Below are 26,574 nucleotides of genomic sequence, written 5' to 3' on the forward strand. Positions count from 1 at the left end.
GGAGACAATAATACAAGTAGGCACTTCTTTCTTTACTTCCATAATGTCTCTGCCCTCGATTAGCCTAGCCAATTAAGACCACAGAAAACGTCTCTCCCTCCTCACACACACACACACACACACACACACACACACACACACACACACACACACACACACACACACACACACAGACTCTCTCTCTCTCCCTCCCTTTGAAGACAGCTATGATAAATGCATTGCATGGTTAGCCAGGCCTGTTTAAAGACATTTCTCTGTTTGTGTGTGTGTGTCTGTGCGTGCGTGCGTGCGTGCGTGTGTGACTGGACTAATTGACATTCATCAGGAGAGATGAGCTGTGTCCGAGACAGGAGAGAGAACACAGCCAGGGCTCTGTGTGATATGGACTAGGCAATCCCTGTATTCCTCTACCTCATCCCGCCCCCACCCTCCTTCCTCACCTCCTTATCATTACCATCATTTACAATTGACACATATTTACTATTCTTCTCTCCTCCTCCTCATCATCATCATCATCATCATCATCATCATGTCAGTCTTTATCTAAGATTTGACAAGCTGTATCTTGGAGTAGACAGGAGATGTTACAGAACTAGGTCCTTCAATAACACTATAGTATGTTCCTTATAGAATGTCTGTGTTCCTTACCCTAGAGATGAGTTCTCCCACCATGCCTGTCCAGGTGCCATTGGCACCGGAGACCCCGTACACCCCATCTCCCACCAGACGGATCCGGTACTTGAACTTCAAGATGTCTGCCAGCTCCTTCAGCATGTCCACACAGAAGCCCTCATAGCGTTCATTCCCCTCCAACGCCTGGTGGTTCGGCCGCAGCATCACATACGGGTTCTCCTGCAAAGGATTCAGAGAATTAGCTGCTATATGATCATGTAACAGTGATGGTTTGGCGAACAATGCTCTTATCCTTGACTTGAAGACTTGCTTTCGACCATAGGGTTAGAAATCTGTCACAATGGCATCATCATCTGGGAGAGGAAAAGCTTTTGCAAGTTAAAATCGGGTAAAAGCTGGTAAAACGGGTAAAAGCTGCATCAGAGCAAATTCAACTTGCTTTCATACAACGCTGCATAAGCCTTTATGATTTTTTTTAATAGTATTTGTATGTATTCACAGGACTCACACAGGCTCCAATTTTCTTCCGCTAAAGAGCGCTGTACACTTTTTGAATTTCTCCAACAGCTTTTTCCTGCAATCCAGACCCCATTTTATACCCCACAACAACAATAAACACATAGTGCTCCAATTTGCATATATATACAGTATATATATAATTGGATTCCTATAATCTATAGTATATAATGTTTAAAATATAATAATATTCTCCTATTTGATTTTATACTCTATTAAAGACATGCACTGTTCCATGATTTAATTAGTAATTGCCACAGAGAGTGGTGGTGATAGATGGATGCAACATTGGTGATTGAATGTTTTAGGGAATATAATTTACAGAATATAGTCAGGTGGGAATATACACTACGCCTAGTTCCACATATTAATAGAGGATGTACTGGTGGTATGAGGGATTATCCCTGACAGGCAACAACTGCTGTTGTTATGATCAAATAAGTGTCTATTTTCGCCTATTTGTAATTATTGAATGTGGAACGCCACAGGTTTTTGAATATGCCAACTCCCCTTGGCATATCTCACAAAAAACTCCCATTTACTGCTTTACACTATATTGGTGCAAAGTTTGTGTTGGTCAGGGCAGATCCACTTTGTGGTGACACCGAATTACCAAAATGGTCTTTGCACATGGTTTTAGTGTTGTGCAGTGCTCTTAAGAGGAAGCACATTGCAGCCCACAGTGTGTGAATGTCTCTCCCACTGTTCATCCTCTTCATCTTTACCTCAGAGGTCAAGTTGACATTAGCAGGTTTACTAGCTACTGTCAAACCTGAGGTCATTATTGTGAAATGAAGCCATAGACCTGCTGTACCCAGGTTGGCACTGGAACAAAGCGTTGTCTTGTCCTGTCCTCCTTTACCATGTTTTACACACCCCTGTCATCGACGGACTCCCTCTCTGATAAAGCTTCTCCTAATTTACGGTTTGGTTTCTCATAATGTTGAAGAGGAAAGTTGATTTAAAGATGTGAATTAAGAGTTTTATCAACCAATCTGAGAACAACATAAAAAGGTCTTCATATTTCATACCACAACCCTACCTCAAAGTCCAAACCTGCCTTTCTTTACAGAATGGTTTAATGGAGTCTGTATCACCTTGTGCATGCAGCGGTGAATTAATGACATTGTTGGGAGAGGACTCTTCATAAATTGAGTAGGACTTTGTCGCCTTCCCAAACGTGCAGGTTTTACAGAGTGTGGCCAGTCTTATAAAGATATTCTCTATAACAGCGAGCTTTCACTGAAGAGTAAATGGTATACAGCATATGGGAGGTACAGTGCTGTACAGTAAACAGTGAAATCACTCAGTCACTCTTCTGTTGGGTAGCTTTGTGTGAAACAGCTCGGGTGGTGATGGATTTGTCTCAAAGTCAAGGCTGCGCTGCTCTATTATGACAGCTAAAGAGGATATTTCTAGAACAACACACACACACACACACACACACACACACACACACACACACACAAACACACACGACACACACACACACACCACTTCTCGTCTGTTTCCTTGACACATGATTAGTCTCACGGCCCTCTCACAACCATACAGGGACACACCCACACCCACCACACACACACACATACACACACACACACACACACACACACACACACACCACTCTGTTCCAGACCGATAACAGAGAATAAAACTGTAACAGTATAATATGGATATTAGCCAAATCAGGTCCGTGAGGGCTGGAGTAAAATTGTACTGCTCTGCCAGCCTTCTATCAGAAGTCACTGAATCAGAGCAAAGTCTAATACTTCAACAGTGTGTGTTTGTGTGTGTGTGTGTGTGTGTGTGTGTGTGTGTGTGTGTGTGTGTGTGTGTGTGTGTGTGTGTGTGTGTGTGTGTCTGGTGTGTGTCTGTGTGCAGGTGAACTCCTGTTCAGCATGTAAAGAGACCACAGACAGACTGGGCCTGTTGGCCCCTCAGTCAGAGCCAGAGCGTGACTCTATAAATGCAAATACCTCCATTTGTTCATTAACTCATTAAAGCGGCCACGCATGCTACCTCTCTGCCCTGCGACTTGACACCTTTGCTGTGCCTACGCTCCCGTCACATACAGAAAAGCAACAATATAAATGCTAATTTCACAGCCCAGAGCTCTGCTGTAGCTGCTGAGGCATCGCAGCCTACTGGACACTCTCTCTTCCTCACCACCCGAGATTATTAAAGAGTAGCAATTCATGGGCCAGTTGTACATTTACACCTCCAGCCACTTTCCAAATGAGAAGGAGAAACTAATAAACAAACCTCCTGGATTCAATTAACAGGTCCCCGTACCACCCGGGAGGAAAGGGGTTGAGCCAGTTAATTAAACGCTGACCATAATTCCGCTAGGCTGACTACATGATTGACGAGTGTGAAAGGAGGCAGAGAGTGGTTCTATATTTATCTCCAGATAGCCCAGCTATTAGAGGTACTCACTCAGCAGCCTTCTGGTTTGACCTGTTTAACAGCAGACTAATAAAACCACACCTGAGACAGACCTATCAATCATAGGAGTAAAACCCTGCATCAATCAATAACCTGCATGGCAACCGTTATCGAGCCAAACACTCAGCTTCCCTCAGGCACTCTGCTTTTCTATGTGTTTGTCGTTCCAATGTTGTATACATTCCCCAAGTGTACGCTCATCTAGCAATTCCATTGAGACTCCTCTAACCTGCCTTGGCGAAAGCACATATAAATCTGGAGCCATGCTAATAGAATTGTCCCATAGTATGACAATCACAGGGACATTCTATTCTATCTTACCATTGTAACATACCAAAGCAAATATTATAACGTACAGTTTAAATGCAGCATTTCTGTCTTTGAAAGCTTTCTCCTTTCTCCAATGCCAAGAGGAACACACGCGCGCACACACACGCGCACACACACACACACACACACACACACACACACACACACACACACACACACACACACACACACACACACAGCATACTCAAGGTGCCTTCTAACAGTAAATTGTGGAAGCAGCAATAGCCATGCACATGCAATCTGTTGTCTTAGCATTGATACAAGGCATGTCTAGTCGAGGTCTGCTGCAGCCTGTTGGAGATGATTTGTACAGGTCATCTGCTGTCATTAATCCTCATAAACCAGGCAACCATCTTCAGGGACTTCAAAATACCACAGAAAGTTTCAAACAAGACAGCTGTGAGCTGAGCCTGTGGTTTTATCTATGAGGAAATGAGAAACACCTATCCTATTACTACAGGACAGAGGAGCTATCACAGATATACAGTACCTGTCCTCAGCACGCAGACAGGATTTTAAAACAAACTTAGTTGAGGGCAAACCATGTGATAATAAAACTATAGAAAGAGCAATCACAGAAATGTCTCTCCTATTACTACAGTTATTACATAGTTATTATTATCTATTACAGGTAAGACAGGCCTTTGGGTATTATTTGGACACCAACTTCCAGAGGACAAAAACCTCATCTGTAACAAACTCACCGCCGTGATTACAACTATCGTCTGGCTCTGCAGAGGTGAAATTCAATTCTGCACTGTTGATTCTTGTGGTTTGTTTGCAGTGCTACGGTGCCGTAGTGACAGCTGTGTGTAGCAGACACACACATGGACACACAAGCGTCCATGCACACACACACACACACACACACACACACACACACACACACACAGATACTCACACACACACACACACACACACACACACACACACACACACAGACCGCACACAAACACACATGCGCGCGCACACACACACACACACACACACACACACACACACACACACACACACACGCACAGTGTTGACAGGTGTGTGTAGTAGGTAATGAACCAGTGTCTCTGAGGGGCTACCCTACAGGTGAAGAATTCTCCTGGAGCCTGGCGCCGCTGCAGCCTTCCGCCCACCAGCAAGATATCGCAGACACGGCAATCACGCTGTGATGAATGACTTGTGATAGCGCTGAAAATTGCTCCTTGGTGGCTTCTTAAATTTGGTTGGTTTGGAGGACTCTATATCTATAAAGTGAAATCAACACACAACGTAGTTCCTCAATTCCCCCACTCGGTCTCTCTCTGCTGCACTACATAGTCTCATTTGTAACAAGCCCCAGTGAAACCAACCAACCATTCCTACTGCATCCCAATCTCTCTCAATGAGGCCTTCCCCAGACTAACATGGACGCCATAATCCCCACTCCTCCCCAGCCGTTAAGACTGACATTCAGACTAACACAGGGGCCATTTAGCTACTTGGGTCTTATCTTGTGAATCATCAGGTAATAGTGGGGGAGGGAGGTGTAAGAAAATAAAGGACAGTGACAACTTCTGTGTTTAAGGAATTTACTTGGTGTAATCAGGCAGCAGAGCAAGTCCATACTCTGGGTCCAGCTCAGTTTTTCCCCAGCCCTTGTAGTGCTTCAATCCTTTGATCTATCCCCCAGTCTGCAGCAGTATACAAAGCATTAACATGTTCATGTCATACCAACCTATATGTTAATTTATTTGACAGTTCTTGTCACACCTAACTTGATCAGACACCATCACTGGGTGTGGTGAAACCCAGTTCCAAATGGTTGACCTGAGACGGTTTCCCAACAGTCTGAATCTGATGAGGGGCAGATAGGGGGAGGGTTCTAGCCAACTCTATCTTTCAAGCACCCAACCAATGAGCAGCAGGACAGGGTAGCAGCAGGACAGGGTAGCAGCAGGACAGGGTAGCAGCAGGACAGGGTAGTGCCGGATTCCTCTGTATGAATATGTATTCCTAACATATTACTCTTAGTTGCACTCTAGTATGGCTAGTATGGCTAAGCTGAAACCCGCTGGTGTAACCAAGGTTAAAGTCACGCTATAACCTTGCATTAGCTCCCACAGCTACTCTATATGCCCATATGCTTTAGCTCAGGGGGCTAATACAGTCTTGTGAAGTGCAGACGAGTCAGGTGTGAATCTGGCCTGGCTGCTGAGACAGTCTGTGAGGAGAGGAGGGTAGAGGGAAGGGTATGTATCTGTCTTCCTCAAGGCTGTGTGAATGTGACTGGAAGGACAGAATAACGATATTTCCTGTCAACGACACCCCAGCCGAAAATTGCTGCCGGATAACAGGCCATCAGCCACAGGGATTACATCGACAATGTCTCCTTGTTGCCATTGAGACTTCAATAGCCAGGCCCAGCCTCATAGATGGTATCTAAAGTACTCCTTTACTAAACACACCAACTGTTCACCTATACTGGAGTACAGATGGAGGACCAGGCTGTGTTTCTATGACAGCATCAGGGAGAGCACTACTATGGTAAAATACTACGTACCGCTACTGCATTCTGACTCTATGCCAAGTGAAGGGTCCAGTCTTGCCTTTGTTTATATACTTGTAGAAATGTGAGAGGATTTAATAGATAAGCAAGATGGTGACAATTCCTCCTGGTCTATTATCCAATCCTCTCAGATCCACAGGATTGTCTATAAGGGGTAAGGTTTGATTTGGATAAGAGTGTGTATACTCACCAGTATAGTAGTGATGGTGAGAGTTGTGTTGAACAGTGTTTCTGTCACATTGATGGACGGAAGCTTCCTCTCCATGGATAGTCCCTGCTCAGAGTGCCACTGGCCAATCTAGAAGAAGAATACACACACACACACACACACACACACACACACACACACACACACACACACACACACACATAGTGAGTTCATCAAAAGGCCAGGCAGCCTATCAAATAAGAAAAGAGTGACTCCTTGAGAGTACCAACCTCTCCTGCTCAAGAGAATCAGTCACTATGCCCTTCACAAGGTCACGATAAAAAGACTGAGATAGATAGAGAGAGTGAGAGCGAGAGAGAGAGACAGAAAGAGAGAGAGGGGGGAGATAAGACAAAGGCAGCACACAGCCTCCTTGAAGAAATAACTCAGGGCGTGTGTTCAATCAGAGACAACAGAATGGTTTCATTAACTCAATTACACCCCAATCCTCTGAAGCGATCCAATGTCCTCATTATCATTAGAGCACTACTGGCGTCTGGCTACCCTGACTCCTCCAAACACACACACACTCCTCCAAACACTCCTCCACACACTCCTCCACACACACACACACACACACACACACACACACACACACACACACACACACACACACAGTAGTCCTACAACATGCTTAAGTTTTACTTTTTACTGTAATTACAAAGCAGAATGGTTCATTAGTGTTTGTTTGTGGAGGTATTGTTCAATTCATCTTCCCCTACCCATCAATCCCCTGAGTGGCTGCATTAGAGAGGATGTGTGTGTGTGTGTGTGTGTGTGTGTGTGTGTGTGTGTGTGTGTGTGTGTGTGTGTGTGTGTGTGTGTGTGTGTGTGTGTGTGTGTGTGTGTGCGCGTGCGTGTGTGTGTGGGTGGGTGTGCATGTGCGTGTTTACAATCACAAATGTATAAACTTCCATTGTGAAGGCTGTGTTAACTTACGACAATACCACAGCAAATACACTAAACCTTGTTCCTTCCTTTCAATAAAACCATCTGAAGCATAGGGAGAGTTTGAGAACATACAACTCTGCCAAGCTCATTTGTATACAACATGAAAACATCTTCCAGAACACATGTTTGTAAACATCTTCAGATGTGCAGTATTCCTGCTGGTTTGCAGCACAGTATGCGTATGGTGTTTTTGAAGATGTAAAAAATAAACCTTTAGGCTTTGCTTTGCTACAGAATGAGTTCCACTGTTTGTTTCAAGGCTAAATTGCTGTGAGTCCTCCAGGGATTTCAACACACACAAATTAATAATCTAGGTTCAATCTGAGAGTCGTTTATCCATTCTTCTACCACTGAACTCCTGATGTACACAGAGTAACAACAGGATGCCCGGAATCATAGATTTCCTCTGAGAATATGATCAAAAGATCTGTGATTCAATTTCTTCCTCTCTGCTTCTCCATGGGAGAGCAAAAGTACCTAGCTAACAACACTAGCAGAATACAAACACAGACCCAACAGTAGGCTGCTGTGCATGTGTGTGTGAATACAAACACAGACCCAACAGTAGGCTGCTGTGCATGTGTGTGTGAATACAAACACAGACCCAACAGTAGGCTGCTGTGCATGTGTGTGTGAATACAAACACAGACCCAACAGTAGGCTGCTGTGCATGTGTGTGTGAATACAAACACAGACCCAACAGTAGGCTGCTGTGCATGTGTGTGTGTTGGCAATGGCTGCAGTTAATGGAGGAAGAGGAAGCGTTCACGTTGCTGGCACCTAGGAAATGTGTTCAGCAATCGTGTGTGTGTGTGTGTGTGTGTGTGTGTGCGTGTGTGTGTGTGTGTGTGTGTCAGGTCAGGCAGGGAAGGCATCAAAGATTGCTATAAAACATAATGCCGTAGATGACAAAATCTTAATCAAGCATTGATTAAGAGATGGTCTGCAATGGAATGCAAAGTATTGGAAAAGTGCTGGTCCTGATCCCCAAGGCTAAATCTGGAAGAGCACGATTGTCAAATCTATACCTTCTGATTACTTACTGATTACAAGGAGATGAAAAGTGAAAATTGTTTAAATATTAAACATCTTAATGGGGATCAACTTTAAAAAAATCCTTATCTATCCTGTAGTCATTACACATTCTCTTGTATGTGCAGCAACACGCAACAATGCAGAGAAGCGGGGGAAATATTTTAGTGGTAATTTGATATTAAATGGCTTTGATAATGCAACCTATGGATTACAGAATGAAGTTAAGAATGTTCATGTGAGATAGGCTTAAGGATTTGGGGTTTCAGTGGGATTGAGACTGGATAGAAAAGTAGATAGGCTGGACAAGACTTTTTTTTTTCTCTCCCATGTCTCTCATTCATGGCTGTGACAGAGATGCCTATGTAGCGCAATGTGCGCAAAACATATTTTGACCGTTGAGTTCCCCTTTCATCTTCCCCCGCCCCTTTGGCCAGGGTGCGAATAGCCTAACTACCCACTTCAGGTTTTCACCACCGTGAAGATGAGGGAAATCCAGGATGTGAATTTTTTATACCACACAACCATCCTGTTTTAGATAACTGCTCATATTCTGTGGGCCTCATTTGTCAACATGTTCATAAATATTTTTAATAGCGTTTGAATGATTCAAAACTCAAATCACTGTAAATTTTAAGCTCAATGAGGATTAATCTCTGATGTTTGGGATGTCGCATGTGGCTATATTTACAAAGCAAATTTGTACATTTCAAAAGGTATTTGATACATGTTGTTGTGTAATTTACAAACATTAACAATGATTGCTTTAACATTGATGTGATTGCTTTCAAATAATACTGTCCTTGTGTAGAAAATGGGCCAAGAGGCAACAACCCCTGTGTGCACAACTGACAATTTTCTAGATGCTTTGCAATGATTTCTAGTAGTAATCACTACAATAGTAGGCTATTACCCAGTTAGCAGATAATTGTGGGACAGATCTTGTCTTGTGATGGCACATATGGCTGAGTGCCAGAAACGGCAAGTATTATATGGGCCAGACCTGGTCCAATTGTGGGGGGACAGCCCTGGCTGAGAGTTGGCAATTAGCAAATGTGGGCCAGCTCTGGAATGAGGAATGTGGCCCTACGTTCCTGTAGCTACTGGGCCATCTTTGGTCTTTGGTCTTTGAGTGTGGGTGGGACATGGGCCACATCCACATGCTGGCCAAGGTCTGGCTTTTTCATGGCAAAGATAAGGCTCAGGAATGGCAGCCAGAGTCAGCCCACTTCTGGCCCGGGGAACAAAGTTGTACCTGGGCCTCATCCGGATGCCGGTAGATAACAGCTGTGGACCAGATCTGGGCCGTCATTACTCTGCTGACAGTGTAGACTTCCCATCTGTTATTTGATCTGATTAATTAAATTAAATAGCATACAATTTGTCATATATTTCACCATTGCTTTATTGCGTGTGTGTTTTTATCTTGTGTGAAATGCACTTTTAAACAGAATCTAACTTGAATCTCTTGTCATCATCTCTTCTCAATATCTCAAAATATCATAGCTTAGAGAAGATGATAAATTCACTCAGAAACGGAAATCACACCTTCCCCCCACCACGCCCAACGTTGTAGGCTAGATTGGGTTTATAGAAATTACATAGAACATTAAGAGCCTATTGAACTTGCATTATGGCTTTATATTCCTAGTCTTTGGCAGTTTTTTGTTATAGCCCACTAAATGTTTTAATTGGTTCCGCGTTTTAAAGACAAGTATTGATTTACTGGTGATATAGCCTAGCTGTTCTCTATTACTGTAGCATGGAACCCCCTGCCCTCAGTCCCTCCCTCCTTTCGTGTGGAGCGGGTGTTACAAACCATGCAATAGAGGCGACTTGTACACTAGCTCTATTAATCTAATAGGTCTATCCTGTCCTCATTGAAATGAAAGGTTATAACCATATTTAAACCTAAAATGCTGAAATGTCCAAAACTGTCCCCTTCAAATTGGTTGTTTGATTGGATCTGCATTATGCCATGAATGTTTTAAGCTTCTGCAAGATACAGCAATAAACAATACTGCTGCTGGCTGCTGTGCGGGCTCACTGCTCTTCTGTCAAAGGTTTGATGCTCCTCTGCAACAATCATGTAAATAATTGAAGGATGAAGACGGAAGAAGGAGATATAAACCGTAAATCCCTCTATCATCAATAAGATGGAGGGCAATAAGATGGAGGGCAATAAGATGGAGGGCAATAAGATGGAGGAGCTTACAGCACTGGCGTGAGGACAGGAGGAATACCGCAAATGCAGTCTTATGTGTCTTGTGGAGACATGGCTGCAGGAGGTTATTCCAGACGCAAACACCACCATTGAGGGCTTTCAGACAGTGCGGGCAGGCAGGATTCACAGTCAGTGCAGCAAAAAGCGAGGCGAAGGAGTTGCTGTTTTTATCAACAACAGATGGTGTAATCCTGGCCATATTCACATGAAGGAAAGCGTCTGTAGCCCGAACATTGAACTTTTGGCCGTAGGACTTCGCCCATATTATTTGCCACGTGAGTTCTCTCATGTTATTGTTGTGGTCGCATGCATTCCCCCCTCTGCCGACGTGGAGGCAGCATATGAGACTATGCACGCTGTTATCGCGAGACTACAGACCCAGCACCCCAGCACATTCATTGCAATCTCCGGGGATTTTAACCATGTCACCCTGACCCAGTTTGTGAAGTGCCCCACTAGGGAGAACAAAAGGGTTACACTGGACCTGTTATATGCTAATGTGAAGGACTGTGTACAGCACTCCCACGCCTTGGCAAATCGGACCACAACCTAGTCCACCTCAAGCCCAAGTATGAGCCTCTAGTCCAGCAACTCTGTGACCACTAGGATTGTGAGGAGATGGACACAGGAGGCTGATGAGGCTCTGCAGGACTGTTTTGAGACAACGGACTGGGAAGTTCTCTGTGAGTCACATGGGGAGGACATTGATGGTCTTTCACATTGCATCTCAGAATACATTAACTTCTGTGTGGAGGACACTGTACCTACTAGGAGAGTACAACAAGCCTTGGATTACAAGTGACCTAAAGGCCTTCCTCAACGACAAGGAGAGAGCCTTCAAGTCTGGTGACAAGGAAGAACTGAAGCGGGTACAGAGGAAGCTCAAGGAGAAGCTGAAGGAGAGCAGGAACACCTACAGGTGGAAGACAGAGGACAGCCTGCAGGACAACAATACAAGAGAGGTGTGGAGCAGCGTGAGGAAGATCACCGGCTACAAGCAGGCTAACACCCACACGTGGCTGGAGATCTGGACAGGGCCAACGAGTTGAACCAGTTCTTCAACAGATTTGACTCCGGGGCTCATTGTCTCCCTCCCCCCAGCTCCACCAATGACTCTCCACTCCGTCCTCTTTCTCCTTTTCCTGTCCTCCAGAGGACTGGTGGACAGTTTTGTTGAGTGGTGTGAGCAGAACCACCTGCTACTCAATATCAGTAAGACAAAGGAGATGGTGGTGAGGACTAGGGTTCCCCTGTCTCCTGTTTCCATCCAGGGAGAGGACATGGAGGTGGTCCAGAGCTACAAGTACCTGGGGGTGCACCTGGACAATAAACTGGACTGGACTGGTAATACAAATGTCCTGTACAAGAGGGGCCAGAGCTGGCTTTATTTCCTGAGGAGGCTCAGGTCCTTTGGTGTGTGCAGGACTCTGCTGAACATGTTCTGTCAGTCTGTGGTGGCCAGCGCAGAGCGCGGTGGTATGCTGGGGGGGCAGCATCAAGGAAGGTGACACCAAGAGGCTGAACAAGCTTATTAGCTTAACAAGCTTAAAGCTGGTTCCGTCCTCTGTGTTACCCTGGACACTATGGAGGAGGTAGCCAATAGGAGGATGAGGACCAAACTCCTGGCCATCATGGACAATTCCTCCCATTCCTTACATGTCACTGTGGCAGAGCAGAAAAGCTCATTTAGCAACAGATTATTACAACCACGTTGCACTAAGGAGCACTATAGGAGATCTTTTCTGCCTGCCGCAATAAGACTGTACAACTCCTCCTCCGGCAGTCAGCCTGAGGGATGTTAAATCATACTGGACTGTATATAATGTTTCATCTTATCTATCTATCTATCTATCTATCTATCTATCTATCTATCTATCTATCTATCTATCTATCTATCTATCTATCTATCTAATCCATAAAATGTCAATGGCATAATACATCCTCTAATGCTAGAGTGTTTGAGAGAAGCTTTGAATCCTAAGCCACCTGCCCAGTGGTGAGTACATGTTGTTTGAAGTACAGTAGACCAACATACAGCACTATAGCAGATATCAAAGCTGTGTGGTGGAAAACTTTATTAGTGCATTGGTGAAGTTATGGGTGGTGGTGCTCATTTTGAACTTCCTGTCTTTTACAGCTTTTGACAAGCCATAACTTCTTACTTAAAACATATTTTTTGGTCATTAATCCATATACTGTATGTATATACTTTTCAGAGCAGTATGGCAACAAGGAGCGGTACTATCATGGACGGACATTTTCAACCACAAAATCTCACAAAAAATACTATATAGCCTACTGTAGGCTACTAGAATGAACAAGCCACAATATGTCCAATATAGCCTATAGAATTACTTCTACTTTAGAAACAGGGAAGTTGATACGCAGCAATTAGGCTACAAAGAAAGGAAACATTGATCTTGAATGAAATAAACAGAAATAATACATTTCTTGGTAATGATTTGTAGCCTTTTGTTTGCAGTTTCTAAACTTCAAGATGCAATGAAATATTATTTAAGGTTAGGGTTAGGGTCTATTAGAAATGCATTTCATGCAATAGGCTACATTGGCTGAGATGGGCAGGTGGGTCATTTGGGTATGGCAGGGTACGCTTTTTCAATTCCAACCCCGAAAACAGCAAGGTTCCAATCCCGAAAACCAAAGATCACAATTGCACTCTCGCTCCCCCCTGCAATATATGTTATGTTAATTTAGAAGACCACATTGGTTCGGTAGTGTATCTTGCAAATTATGTTGGTAAAGGAGACGAATGCAGTACGATTGCTGTGAGAATAAACGCCTCTGTTTATTGTGAGAATAAATTACTCACTTTGATTGTAATCACATTATACTGTATACAACACACAGTTGTTGACGTATTGTCCACAAATCTCTTAGGCGTCAACCAGGACACGCAATTTGGATCATGCAATTTGCATACTATCGTGCAAAGGCACACAATTTAATTATGGGACTGTGTTGCAATATTGAGGTGCAGCCGGGCACTAGAGGCACAGTGTGTTCAGGGACAGGATATAAAGAGGCTGGATAGGTAGGAGGACAGGATATAGAAAGACTGGATGGGTAGGAGGACAGAGCCTTGATTCAGATGAGGGATGGGCTCAGAACAGGAAGAGAGAGCCTGCGCATCCGTCACTAGGGAGGAACTGTCCTGCTAGTGACCCTCTTTTCAACTCAGCTGTTACAACAACACAGTGACTCATTCACACTCATAGGAATCAAGCTACACATGGTGTACTCAAAGCACACACAGTACACTCCCAAAGCAAGCTACACATGGTGTACTCAAAGCACACAAAGTACACTCCCAAAGCAATCTAAAAAAGTGGCCACTCAAACAGTACACACACAAGCTGCTCAAATCAAGGCATACATATTAAACCATACCTACTTACAAACAATACCACCCACCTGCCAAATGAAACAGAGCAACCCTGTCCTGTCCCAAATGTTCTCATTCTGACTTTGACTATAAATTAGTGAGGCACTTAAATGAATAATCCAGAGTATGAGGGCTGAGTAAATGGGTGTAATAGCCTGAGTAGCAGCCATATCCTGCTAATTACAATGAAATATGATGAATCAAAGCTCACCAATGTCAGTCATAAATCTGAAGGGACAGGTATGAAGGGACAGGTGTGTGTGTGTGTGTGTGTGTGTGTGTGTGTGTGTGTGTGTGTGTGTGTGTGTGTGTGTGTGTGTGTGTGTGTGTGTGTGTGTGTGTGTGTGTGTGTTACTGAGAGACAAGTGTATCAGATGATTTATTTTCCTCGTAACTCCTCTGTTACAGTGGGAGCTGGGAGAGGGAGGGGAGAGGAGTTGTTACATAGTAATAAAATAACAGCTATGTAATGGAGGTGAACATTGGAGCTACTTGGGTCTTCTTCCTTGTTGTGTTTCCCCAGGTAGAATGTGAGGAGGGGATAAGTGCTCCATAGCCAGGAGTGGCAGCCATTTACTGAGGTAGCAGAGCGCAGCTAGAGAGAAAGAGGAAATCGATAGGAAGGTGGGAAAGAGAGCGATAGAGCGAAGGAGCAGCGAGCAGGGAGGTGGTGCAGCGTGTGAGGGATTACCCAGGGTTCACTCTGGCACTTGGAATTACAGCATAAGGAGAAGATCTGGGTGGCTGCTCACTATGGAGCCAGGAAGCCTAGATTTGTCTCTGAACACAGCATATCCAATAGGACACAGAGGCACTGCGTTGTGACAAATACATCCATCATGTAACTGTGCTGAGAGACTATCATCTGCTAAGATAATGTAGCCCCTCCAGCCCCCGCTCTGTGGCTAACTGATTTAGATTGCTAGGGTTAGAGAGGAGTGTGTGTCGGGGAGGTGTGTGTGTGCATGCATGCGTGCCTGTTTGTGTGTGTATTGGTGTATTAGGATGGCAGTGATGTACTTGATTTTCTGTCTCAGTGGAGCAGTGTGTTGTCTCTCTACTATCCCTCAGTGCGGAGAGTACAGATCTCAAATCAAATCATATCAAATCAAATCAAAGGCACTTTACATCACACTCACATAAAGTTTCACTATCAGTAAACATCACTACCGTTCTACCCAAACCTGGCTTTCTCTGACTGCTGTCATTACCCAGAGAGGACACATACACACAGAGACACACAGATACACAGACACAGACACAGACACAGACACAGACACAGACGCACGCACGCACGCACGCACGCACGCACGCACGCACGCACGCACGCACAAAAGCAGATATCTTTGTTTTGTTAGAAAATGTCACTGCTTAACAATGACAATGTTATTCTGACAGTCATAAGTGGAAATGGTTGCTGTGGAATAAAGATGTTTTCAGTTTGTGTGTCTGTCTTTGTTATTGCAGCTTTGTGTGTGTGTGTGTGTGTGTGTGTGTGTGTGTGTGTGTGTGTGTGTGTGTGTGTGTGTGTGTGTGTGTGTGTGTGTGTGTGTGTGTGTGTGTGTGTGTGTGTGTGCATGCCTGTGTGTGTGCAGTCAGAGAAAGGCCAGTCTGGTTTATGTGCTTTCAAGAGCTGACCTTTACAAACAATCAAAATTTCAATTTGCACCGCGTTATGCCATACACAAACATACACAAACATTTCTTGTTTTTTCCAGGCGGGAAAGTCAGTATCTACATTCATTATTTGGCATTATCGCTGGCTGCAGCGTCATTTCTCCCTCTGGTCTAATGAGCGCTAGCATGGGCTTGGAGAGGGAGGCGAGCGGTGGTCTGAACAGACTTCAAAGTACCAGTCTGCAGGGTAACCCCCCCCCCCCCACACACACACACACACACACACACACATACAAACACACACACACACACCAACAACACGCACACACATGCATGTACGCACGCACACATTCGCACACACACACACACACACACACACACACACACACACACACACACACACACACACACACAGACAAACACACACACACTGTATACACATACAGTACACAACAATAGATGTCCTTCTCATCACTGTCACTTGCAAACCCTGGCCCTAAAAACAGCTGAATGTAGATATAAGAGAACCAAGTGTTAGGCTGTGGTATAATCTCTTCCCTTCTCCCAAAATTGTGCAACCGTTCACTCACCCTCAAGGATTTAATAAAAAATTTGATTGGTGTATGAAATGTGTTAGACACTCAACCTACAGTACACCTATAGGGGGAGTTTAGGGTGACTTTGGAAACAGACAAACACACACACACGCACTTGCACACACATACACACATACACACACACACACACACACACGCGCGCGCACACACGCACGCACGCACGCACGCACGCACGCACGCACGCACGCACCCTTTAGCTCCCCAATGCACACCCTCACATACAGTCTCAGTCAGCCTTGAAATCCGCTAAGGGAGATATTGCAAAACAGCTCATCCATCCTACGTTTGATCTATTCCCCATCTTCTGCCTGCAAACTGACAAAAACAAAAGAGGAAATAGCTGATGTCTCACAGAGACAGTGTGAGGGAGAAGAAGAAAGACTAGAAAGCTAGAAAAGAGATAGAGAGGACACTGGTGTGTGTGTGTGCATGCAAACCCTTGTGGGGACATCTTAATTACAGTTTCAAACACAAAGAGAGAACTTATCCATAGAAATTTGCTTTAATCATTAAGTTATATCAAAGGATGGAAATGAAAGCATCTGTAAAGTCCTTTAAAGCACATACTATGCTGGTCTGACCCCTAACAGCACTCCAAACGCTTTCAGAATCACCATGGGAGAGGGGAGCAGAGAAGAGTAGTGGAGATTAGAAGAGGGGAGAGGAGAGGAGAGGAGAGGGGGGAGATGGGGAGAGTGAGAGGAGAGCAGAGCAGTGGAGAGGAGAGGAGAGGAGAGGAGAGGAGAGGAGAGCGCTGTCTCATGTAAGATAGAGGACAGGAGTCAGTGCTATCTCATTAGCTGTGTAAAGACCTTGTCACAGGATGACATTCAGCCAGGAAAAGTGCCTTTTTAGAATTGGTGTGTGTGTGTGTGTGTGTGTGTGTGTGTGTGTGTGTGTGTGTGTGTGTGTGTGTGTGTGTGTGTGTGTGTGTGTGTGTGTGTGTGTGTGTGTGAAGGATGAGTTTCTGGGGTACATGGTCTAACTGTCACAGCAGGTTGCTCCGCTGGGTCTGCTGAGTATAGCTGTGCCTGGATTCATCCTCCATTCTCTATAAGATAGAGGACAGAGCCAGCTAGTGAACACCCAGAATGGGACAGGCTAATTTAGGCTGAGCTAAAACACAGAACTGGAGTAAGAAAACTAAAGGTTACAAATGAGACCCCTCACTATGAGACACACACTCTTGTGTACCTTTCTCTGAAGACCCCTATTCAATCACGACAGGCTGCCTATCACCCATCCCAATAAAGGGACGTGGCAAGTTAGTAATTTCATCTAGCGAACCACTCTTCACAAACTCAGCGTAAAAAGAATAAGGAGCTGAAGGGTCTCTTTATCCCTGGAAGGGTTTACAAAGTAGACAGACTGTTTGGACACAAACCTGTCCATGTAAATGTGCAGCACTCACACTCAACAGAGGGTGTTCATATGCTATTGTTCCGGGGAGGAAAATGCCGGGGAATAGAAAGGGAGCAAAACTGAGTGCATAGGTAGGTTGGACCGATAGCGTCCGCACGTCACTCACACACTCGGCCGTGACCAGGGAAAGTAACAGAGACAGCATCTTTTCATCAATAGTCTGAAGAGGTTCAAAGCGGTCACTAGTGAGCGCCTCAAGAACCAAAGACAGATCCCATGAGGGGACACTTTGCCTCATGACCAGATGAAGAAGTCGTGCTCCCTTCATGAAATGACATACGAGGGGTGGCAGCCAGATAAGTCTTCACAGAAGAGAAGGCTTTGCCATTATCAACCTGTAAAAAGGACCTGAAATGGTACAATCTTGCAGCTCTCACAATCAAATTGACTCCACTTCAGGTTGTAAAGACCTCTGGTGGATGGTGCTCGAGAACTCCTATTCTTGGCAATCACGTTTGGAGGCAGGCCTTCCGAGACTATGTTGGACCTTTCACAGGCCAATCCCATAGATACATCAGCTCGGGATGTGGGTGGAATAATTGGCCCTTCAGACAATAAGTCCCAGTGCAGTTGCCAAGGGGTGCGTACAGTAGTCTGTGTCTTCCATGGTTTCTCGGGCAATAGCACATACACACGCACGCACGCACATACGCACACACACAGACACACACACACACACACACACACACACACACACACACACACACACACACACCCACACAGAGGCACAGACAGACACACACACGAACACACCCACTCAGACAGACACCCAGGCACACACACACACACGTACACACACACAGACACGCAAGCACTCAAACACACACCCACGCGCATGCACATGTACACACATACGCACGCACACAAACACACACATGCACACACAAACACACACACACACACACACACACACACACACAAACACTGTGTGTTCCCATTCTTCCTTTATTCTCTCTCATAGTAGGGAGGAGTCAACGAAAGACAACTCCATTTCCATCAGCTCCAGTGCTTGTTTGCCTCTGCATTTGAAAGGCAAGCTGGCCTCCTGACACCAGCCTACCTACCTTCCCATAGCCTCCCTACCCTACAGCTTGGCCCATCCCTACAGAAGCCTCATCCACCTCCTCAGGTGGTCTCTATTTTCCAAGGTTCTGATTAAATGCCTCCATTACTAAACTTAATTAGTGAATCACTTCTCGCCAGGAGCCACTGCTCTACTCTCAGCCCACCAAGCCCCTGCAGCAGTGCGTGTGTGTATGTGTGTGTGTGTGTGTGTGTCTGTGTGTGTGTGTGTGTGTGTGTGTGTGTGTCTGTGTGTGTGTTTGTGTCTGTGTGTATGTGTGTGTGTGTGTGTGTGTGTGTGTGTGTCTGTGTGTGTGTTTGTGTCTGTGTGTATGTGTGTGTGTGTGTGTGTGTGTGTGTCTGTGTGTGTGTGTGTGTGTGTGCAGCAGACTAAGACAAACAAATACAGCAGAGCATAGCTCTAACAGCCTGCCTCACTAAGAGGCTGTCTCTGTCTGTGATTAGTCACTGCAGCGCTCCCTCCAATTACTAGCTGCCATGATGGTGTCAATGAGAGGAACACACACAATGCAGACCTGTCCATAGTGAGACGGCTAGGGGGTAAAGCTGGGTGTAGGCCTGTGTGTGTGTTTGTGTGTGTGTGTGTGTGTGTGTGTGTGTGTGTGTGTGTATGTGTGTGTGTGTGTGTGTGTGTGTATGTGTGTGTGTGTGTGTGTGTGTGTGTGTGTGTGTGTGTGTGTAGAGCAACCAGGAAGGGGGCAGCGTGGCCTTCAATGCTCTGCTGCCCCTAGGGCATGTAGACTGGCGCCCAGCCAAAACAAACCAGTCGAATCGCTCACAACACCTGCACTTCCACTAGCAGACCCCTAGAGGCATACACACACACACACACACACACACACACACACACACACACACACACACACACACACACACACACACAGCTCTGTAGACCAATGTCAGAGAGATCACTCAACAGGTATATAGCCGCCAGCCTCAGCAAAATGATGTTTTTGTTCTCTCAGAACTCCCCCAACTAAACTAGGGTGTAAATTGTTTTAGAAACAAGGGCTGAGGGAAGAGAAATACTTAATCTCTCCTTTATTCTCTTACAGCTACGTGTGTGGGAGTTATATCTCAGTTTAAAAGAGCAGGTTGAGTTATATAGCCAATTTATATACATACTGAAAAAAGGCCTAGTTGAAGGCACCATCTGTGAGGAGCTGCAACAGAGCTTGCTGTTATTAGCCTTCTTTATCTACCTCATTACACACACATAAATGGACCTAACAAAGCCTGGTTAGGATTAACATCGCCAATTCCCCTAAAAAATATGAACTATTCCAACTGTGTGTGTGTGTGTGTGTGTGTGTGTGTGTGTGTGTGTGTGTGTGTGTGTGTGTGGGTGGGTGTGCGTGTGCGTGTGCGTGTGCGTGTGTGTGTGTGCATTTATTGGTCGTTCAGGATTAAAAAGGATGCACAATTAAATCATTGGACACAGTTGTTGTGTCTTATATGGCAGTGTTTTCTTTATGGGGCTCTTTCTCCAGGCTGAAGCAGGTGCCAGCAGTGGCAGTGGGTTGGTAGTGAGGGGGGTAAAGAGTACCATGCCTGTATCACAAATCAAATCAACAAATCCTACACCTTGGGCACTTGTGTGTATCTGATTACATAAATGTAAACAATATGGTCTTAGCTCCATCTCTCCCCCTGATAGCCTGAGTAGAAATTTCAACAGATTTCTTACACCTATTAAATCCTCTCAGGTCTAGATCTAAGGGCATACAAACAGGGGATGATGGTCAATTCACCTCACCAGCTGAGAGGACCAGCCTAACTGGATATGAGACTTCATGCATAAATGAATTTATGTTCTCTAAATCTTTTTGGGAAAACAGCAAACACTGGAGCTGATCGTGGCAATGCAATATTCTTGAAACATGGGATATTAACATTGCTGTAATATATTGTAAGATAAACTACATATTGAGCAATGTCGTTTACTGTTGGAATGAAATGCAAAAAAAATAACACCATAAGACATAAAATTGCTTGTGAATTTAGAGTTTAGAGTGGCATTGCTAGCCAGCTCTGCCTGCTATCACTCTTCATCAAGCTTAATGGCTGTTTGTTGATGTTAAAGTCAAATGACATCTAAACTGCAGATGCTTGTCAGAATCACCTTGCTCACACTGCGTGTGTGTGTATGTGTGTGTGTGTGTGTGTGTGTGTGTGTGTGTGTGTGTGTGTGTGTGTGTGTGTGTGTGTGTGTGTGTGTGTGTGTGTGTGTGTGAAATTGCTGCAGTGTATTGTGAGAGGAGCACAGTTCAGCTATGGCAGAATGCCTGCCAGTGAAATTCAATTTGAGGAGTGATGGGTTGTGGAACACTGCTTCCTCTCACGCTGTCCCCCGGGGCCATGTGCACACATGTGGGACGATCTTTAGCACACCCACAGGGCAGGGGACATGCATGCCATTAGGTTGGGGATTTCTGCATGTGTGTGTGCGGTATGTATGTATGTGTGTATGTGTGTGTGTGTGTGTGTGTGTATGTGTGTGTGTGTGTACAGTATGTGTTTGTGTGTGTCCACATTAGTGTGGTGTTGCAGCCGGATCCAAAAAGAGAGGGAGAGAGAGAGAGAGAGAGAGAGAGAGAGAGAGTTATGCCTTTGTCCCTGCTCTCCATCTGCATCTGTGTTCTATTTTAAAGACCTCTCTCTGCTGTACTTCTCACAGGTTAGAATGTGGGTGTAGAGAATGTACAGTGGGGGAAATAATTATTTGATCCCCTGCTGATTTTGTTAGTTTGCCCGATTACAAAGAAATGAGCGGTCTATAATTTTTATGGTACTTTTATTTGAGCAAATAGAGACAGAATATCAACAAAGAAGTCCAGAAAAAACACATGATGTAAAGTTATAAATTCATTTGCATTTGATCGAAGGAAATAAGTATTTGATCCCCAAGCAAAACATGACTTAGTACTTGGTGGAGAAACCCTTGCTGGCAAGCACAGAAGTCAGACGTTTCTTATAGTTGGTCACCAGGTTTGCACACATCTCAGGAGGGATTTTGGTCCACTCCTCTTTACAGATCCTCTCCAAATCCTGAAGGTTTCAAGGCTTTTGCTTGGCAACTCGAAGCTTCAGCTCCCTCCACAAATTTTCTATAGGATTAAGGTCTGGAGACTAGCTAGGCCACTCCATGACCTTAGTGTGCTTCTTCTTGAGCCACTCCTTTGTTGCCTTGGCTGTATGTTTTGGGTCATTGTCATGCTGGAAGACCCATCCACGACCCATCCTCAGTGCTCTGGTTGAGGGAAGGAGGTTCTCGTCCAAGATCTTATGGTACATGGCCCCGTCCATTGGCCCCTCAATGCAGTGAAGTCGTCCTGTACCCTTAGCAGAGAAACAACCCCAAAGCATAATGTTTCCACCTCCGTGTTTGACGGTGGGGATGGTGTTCTTGGGATTGTAGCATTCAGCATTTCTCTCCCTCCAAACACGAAGAGTCGAATTTATGCCAAAGAGTTCAATTTTGGTCTCATCTGACCACATCACCTTCTCCCAAGCCTTCTCTGAATCATTTAGGTGTTCATTGGCAAACTTCAGATGGGCCTGTACATGTGCCTTCTTGAGCAGGGGGACCTTGCGGGCACTGCAGGATTTCAATCCGTTACGGTGTAGTGTGTTACCAATGGTTTTCTTGGTGACTGTGGTCCCAGCTGCCTTGAGATCATTACCAAGCTCCTCCCGTGTAGTTCTGGGCTGATCCCTCACCCTTCTCATGATCATCCTTACCCCACGAGGCGAGATCTTGCATGGAGCTCCAGGCCGAGGGCGATTGATGGTTATTTTGTATTTCTTCCATTTTCTAATAATTGCACCAACAGTTGTCTCCTTCTCACCAAGCTTCTTGCTGATGGTCTTGTAGCCCATTCCAGCCTTGTGCAGGTCTACAACTCTTACCCTGATGTCCTTTGAATTTTCTTTGGTCTTGCCCATGGTGGTGGAGAGGTTGGAATGGAAGAGATTGATTCTATTGACAGGTATCTTTTATACCCATAACAGGAGTACTTTTCCTAAAGTGACAGGACTAATCTGTGTGCCTCATGGGCATATAACCGGTCTGTATGAGCCAGAATTCTTGCTGGTTTGTAGGGGATCAAATACTTATTTCCTTCGATCAAATGCAAATTAATTTATAACTTTATATAATGTGTTTTTTCTGGACTTCTTTGTTGATATTCTGTCTCTATTTGTTAAAATAAAAGTACCATAAAAATTATAGACCTCTCATTTCTTTGTAATCGGGCAAACTAACAAAATCAGCAGGGGATCAAATAATTATTTCCCCCACTGTATGTCCCTAAACCAACAGGCCGAAAGCAAGTTTATCAACATATGATGTGGATGGGTAAATACAGTATGTGTGTGTGTGTGTGTGTGTGTGTGTGTGTGTGTGTGTGTGTGTGTGTGTGTGTGTGTGTGTGTGTGTGTGTGGACACTGGGCTGCCAGCTTTGGCACCGCCTCACCAGTCCCTGCCAAAGCATTCACACCTCCCAGTGTCTGTGTCTGCCAGCCTCAATCAGACCAACAGACCTATCACAACAAAAGCATGTGGGAGATGTTTCTAAACAAAATACCCTCCCCCCCTCATTTAACATGTTAACTGTTACTGGCAGGGAGCGATTCTTAATACTTCTGACTGAAACCATCACGTTAGACTTGATACCATTATCCCTCCGGCTGATTGGACTAATGCGTAAATGTCCAAACCGTTTACGTTTTTTAATTATACTGAAATCCCATTTCCTGAATTCACTGAATGCACATACATATCAGTCAGTTTTTGGTTGTATTATCTCTGCTCTTGTGACAATATAGAAACCGAAACCCAATATATCACATATCAAACTGAAACATGAACCTGAACCGATAATTTGGGTGATTTTCGGTACCTGTTTGTGGTTATTTGGTGTTGTTTTGGGTACTTTTTGGTACCTGTTTATGGTTGTTTTTGGTACTTTTGGGTACCTGTTTGGGGTTGTTTGGGGTGATTAGTAGGACCCGTTTTGGAGTAGGTGATTGAGTAATGTGGAATACAGTGCTTAGGGGAATAAGAACAATTCAACCATGTGGGCGTCAGAGAGAGAGAGGCTTACTATGGTACTATGGTAGGAAGCAGGTCAAACGAGGACATGCTGCTATAAAACATAACAAAGTTCCTGCTATGATATCTGCTTCTCATCCCACTCTTCCTCCTCCATGACACACACACACACACACACACACACACACACACACACACACACCACACACACAGACACAGACACACACACACACACACACACACACACACACACACACACACACACACAGACACACACACACACACCACACATACACACACACACACACACACACACACACACACACACACACACCACACACACACACACACACACACACACACACACACACACACACACCCCAACACCACCGAGATACACTATCAATGCTGTTTAAAGGCCTGTCCCAGGGATAAAAGCCCCCTTCATCTGTAGCCAACAGAAGCTTGAGCCTTTCCACTAAACACTAGAGCAGTACTGTTGACAATAACCATTATTTTCATCTCTTGTGAGAGTTCCAAATATAAGTGAATGTCTAAAAGACTTTCGACACGGCTCAGAAATCTGCCAGAATCTGCCGAAAATCATATATCTGCCTACATTATACTGTAAACTATAATTATAGTACATATAATCCAATCCCCTTTATGCTCATACTGTAAGTGATATAACTTATCGTTTCCAGGCCACATGCACATACATGAGGGATTGATATTGTTGATATGGCTCAACCTCTTTTGGTTCATCCTCCTGAGGTTCTGCCGTACCTCTTGCCAATCTCCAGAGGGTATTCTTCATGCTTCATATCTCATACTACTCATGGAAGTTTCTGATGTATCAGGACAACTAGGAGGGTAAGGGAGTATTTCTAGGACCACACATCAATAGAGTATGTTCTCATCACTCCCTGCTGCAACATACAGCGCAACAGCTTTTCAAGCCACTGTCTGTCTGTTGACTGGCACCACTCCCCTGGGACGCTGCTGATGGGCCCCTAGGACGGTTAGCTGATACAGATTGACACAGTGTACTATATGAAAGGGGAGTTACTTTACCTGCCTCAGGCCATCTCTGCTGCTCTGCATGATCCTCAGAGCGTAGTTGGAGCGCTGTCCTTTGCTGTTGAACTCTATGTGCCCTGTTAGACCTTCCAACTCTACCTGAGACACAGAAAGAAGTAGGCACGTTAGACCTTCCAACTCTACCTGAGACACAGAAAGAAGCACTGCAGGTTCAATAAGAATCCTGTATGCTGTAATTCATGGACAGATGTGGTGTCAATATCCAATAACAATCTGCTCCTCTTGCGGATCATTGGACATTGACACAAACCCACAACTGTCCCTAAATGACAGCAAGGTTTGCCTCAGGTTTGCCCTGAGGTTTGCCTTTATCAGCAAATGATTGAATTGGGGCTTTGTTTCGTGAGGTGTCTTGCTAGGGTCAGCTTTTGCCACAGCTCTTTATTGATTCATTGATTCAAGTCATTTAATAGATGGAACGTCGATTTAATAGAACAACATTTAATCCCAATAGAAACCACTGAATGAATGGGAGAGTCGACATCCACATAGGTGGAGGCTGAGAATGACAAATTGCCAGAAGCCTGTCAACTCAGTCGATACCTAGCACCCGAACATCAATTAGAGGATGTCACAGAGTAGATGATTATGAGAAGACAAAGTGATGGTAACATTGCATTACAAAATATCAATATTCCATACTGGTTTTTGCTGAAAATAATAATAGAAGAAAACTGACCACATGTCACAGTGTAGAATGTTGATAGCTCACTAGCAGCCATTAGTCCCTGATGTGAAGCTAAGTGTTACAGTCAAACAGCTCTTCTCTCTCCCTGGCATGGTCTGACCTCTGTCTGCTGGACTAATTAAGAGACCCAGGGGCATGCTCACTAGGCACCAACACAGGAAACATACACTGTTCAACTGCTTGGTAACGCAAATATCTAATCAGCCAATCACATGGCAGCAACTCAATGTATTTAGACATGTAGACATGGTCAAGACGACCTGCTGAAGTTCAAACCGAGCATCAGAATGGGGAAGAAAGGTGATTTAAGTGACTTTGAACGTGGCATGCTTGTTGGTGCCAGACGGGCTGGTCTGAGTATTTCAGAAACTGCTGATCTACTGGGATTTTCACGCACAACCATCTCTAGGGTTTACAGAGAATGGTCCGAAAAAGAGAAAATATCCATTGAGCGGCAGTTCTCTGGGCGAAAATGCCTTGTTGATGCCAGAGGTCAGAGGAGAATGGCCAGACTGGTTCGAGATGATAGAAAGGCAACAGTAACTCAAATAACCACTCATTACAACCAAGGTATGCAGAAGACCATCTCTGAATGCACAACACGTCGAACCTTGAAGCAGATGGGCAACAGCAGAAGACCACACCGGGTGCCACTCCTGTCTGCTAAGAACAAGAAACTGAGGCTACAATTTGTACGGGCTCACCAAAATT

General features: G+C 44.8%; 1 protein-coding gene across 1 annotated transcript in view; it reads right to left on the bottom strand.

The window, feature by feature from the left end:
• The window catches only part of grik4 (glutamate receptor, ionotropic, kainate 4), a gene marked incomplete at both ends in the record, with an annotated part of 144,316 nt that overhangs the window by 20,524 nt on the left and 97,218 nt on the right, over nucleotides 1-26,574 (bottom strand). Inside the window, 3 exons of the mRNA XM_083694520.1 lie at nucleotides 649-852; nucleotides 6,654-6,761; nucleotides 25,149-25,253. Of these exons, the coding sequence (XP_083550646.1) occupies nucleotides 649-852; nucleotides 6,654-6,761; nucleotides 25,149-25,253 (417 nt within the window). The remainder of the gene's footprint in view (nucleotides 1-648; nucleotides 853-6,653; nucleotides 6,762-25,148; nucleotides 25,254-26,574) is intronic.

Source organism: Argentina silus (genome assembly GCF_951799395.1).
Source record: "Argentina silus genome assembly, chromosome: X".
Taxonomy (NCBI): domain Eukaryota; kingdom Metazoa; phylum Chordata; class Actinopteri; order Argentiniformes; family Argentinidae; genus Argentina; species Argentina silus.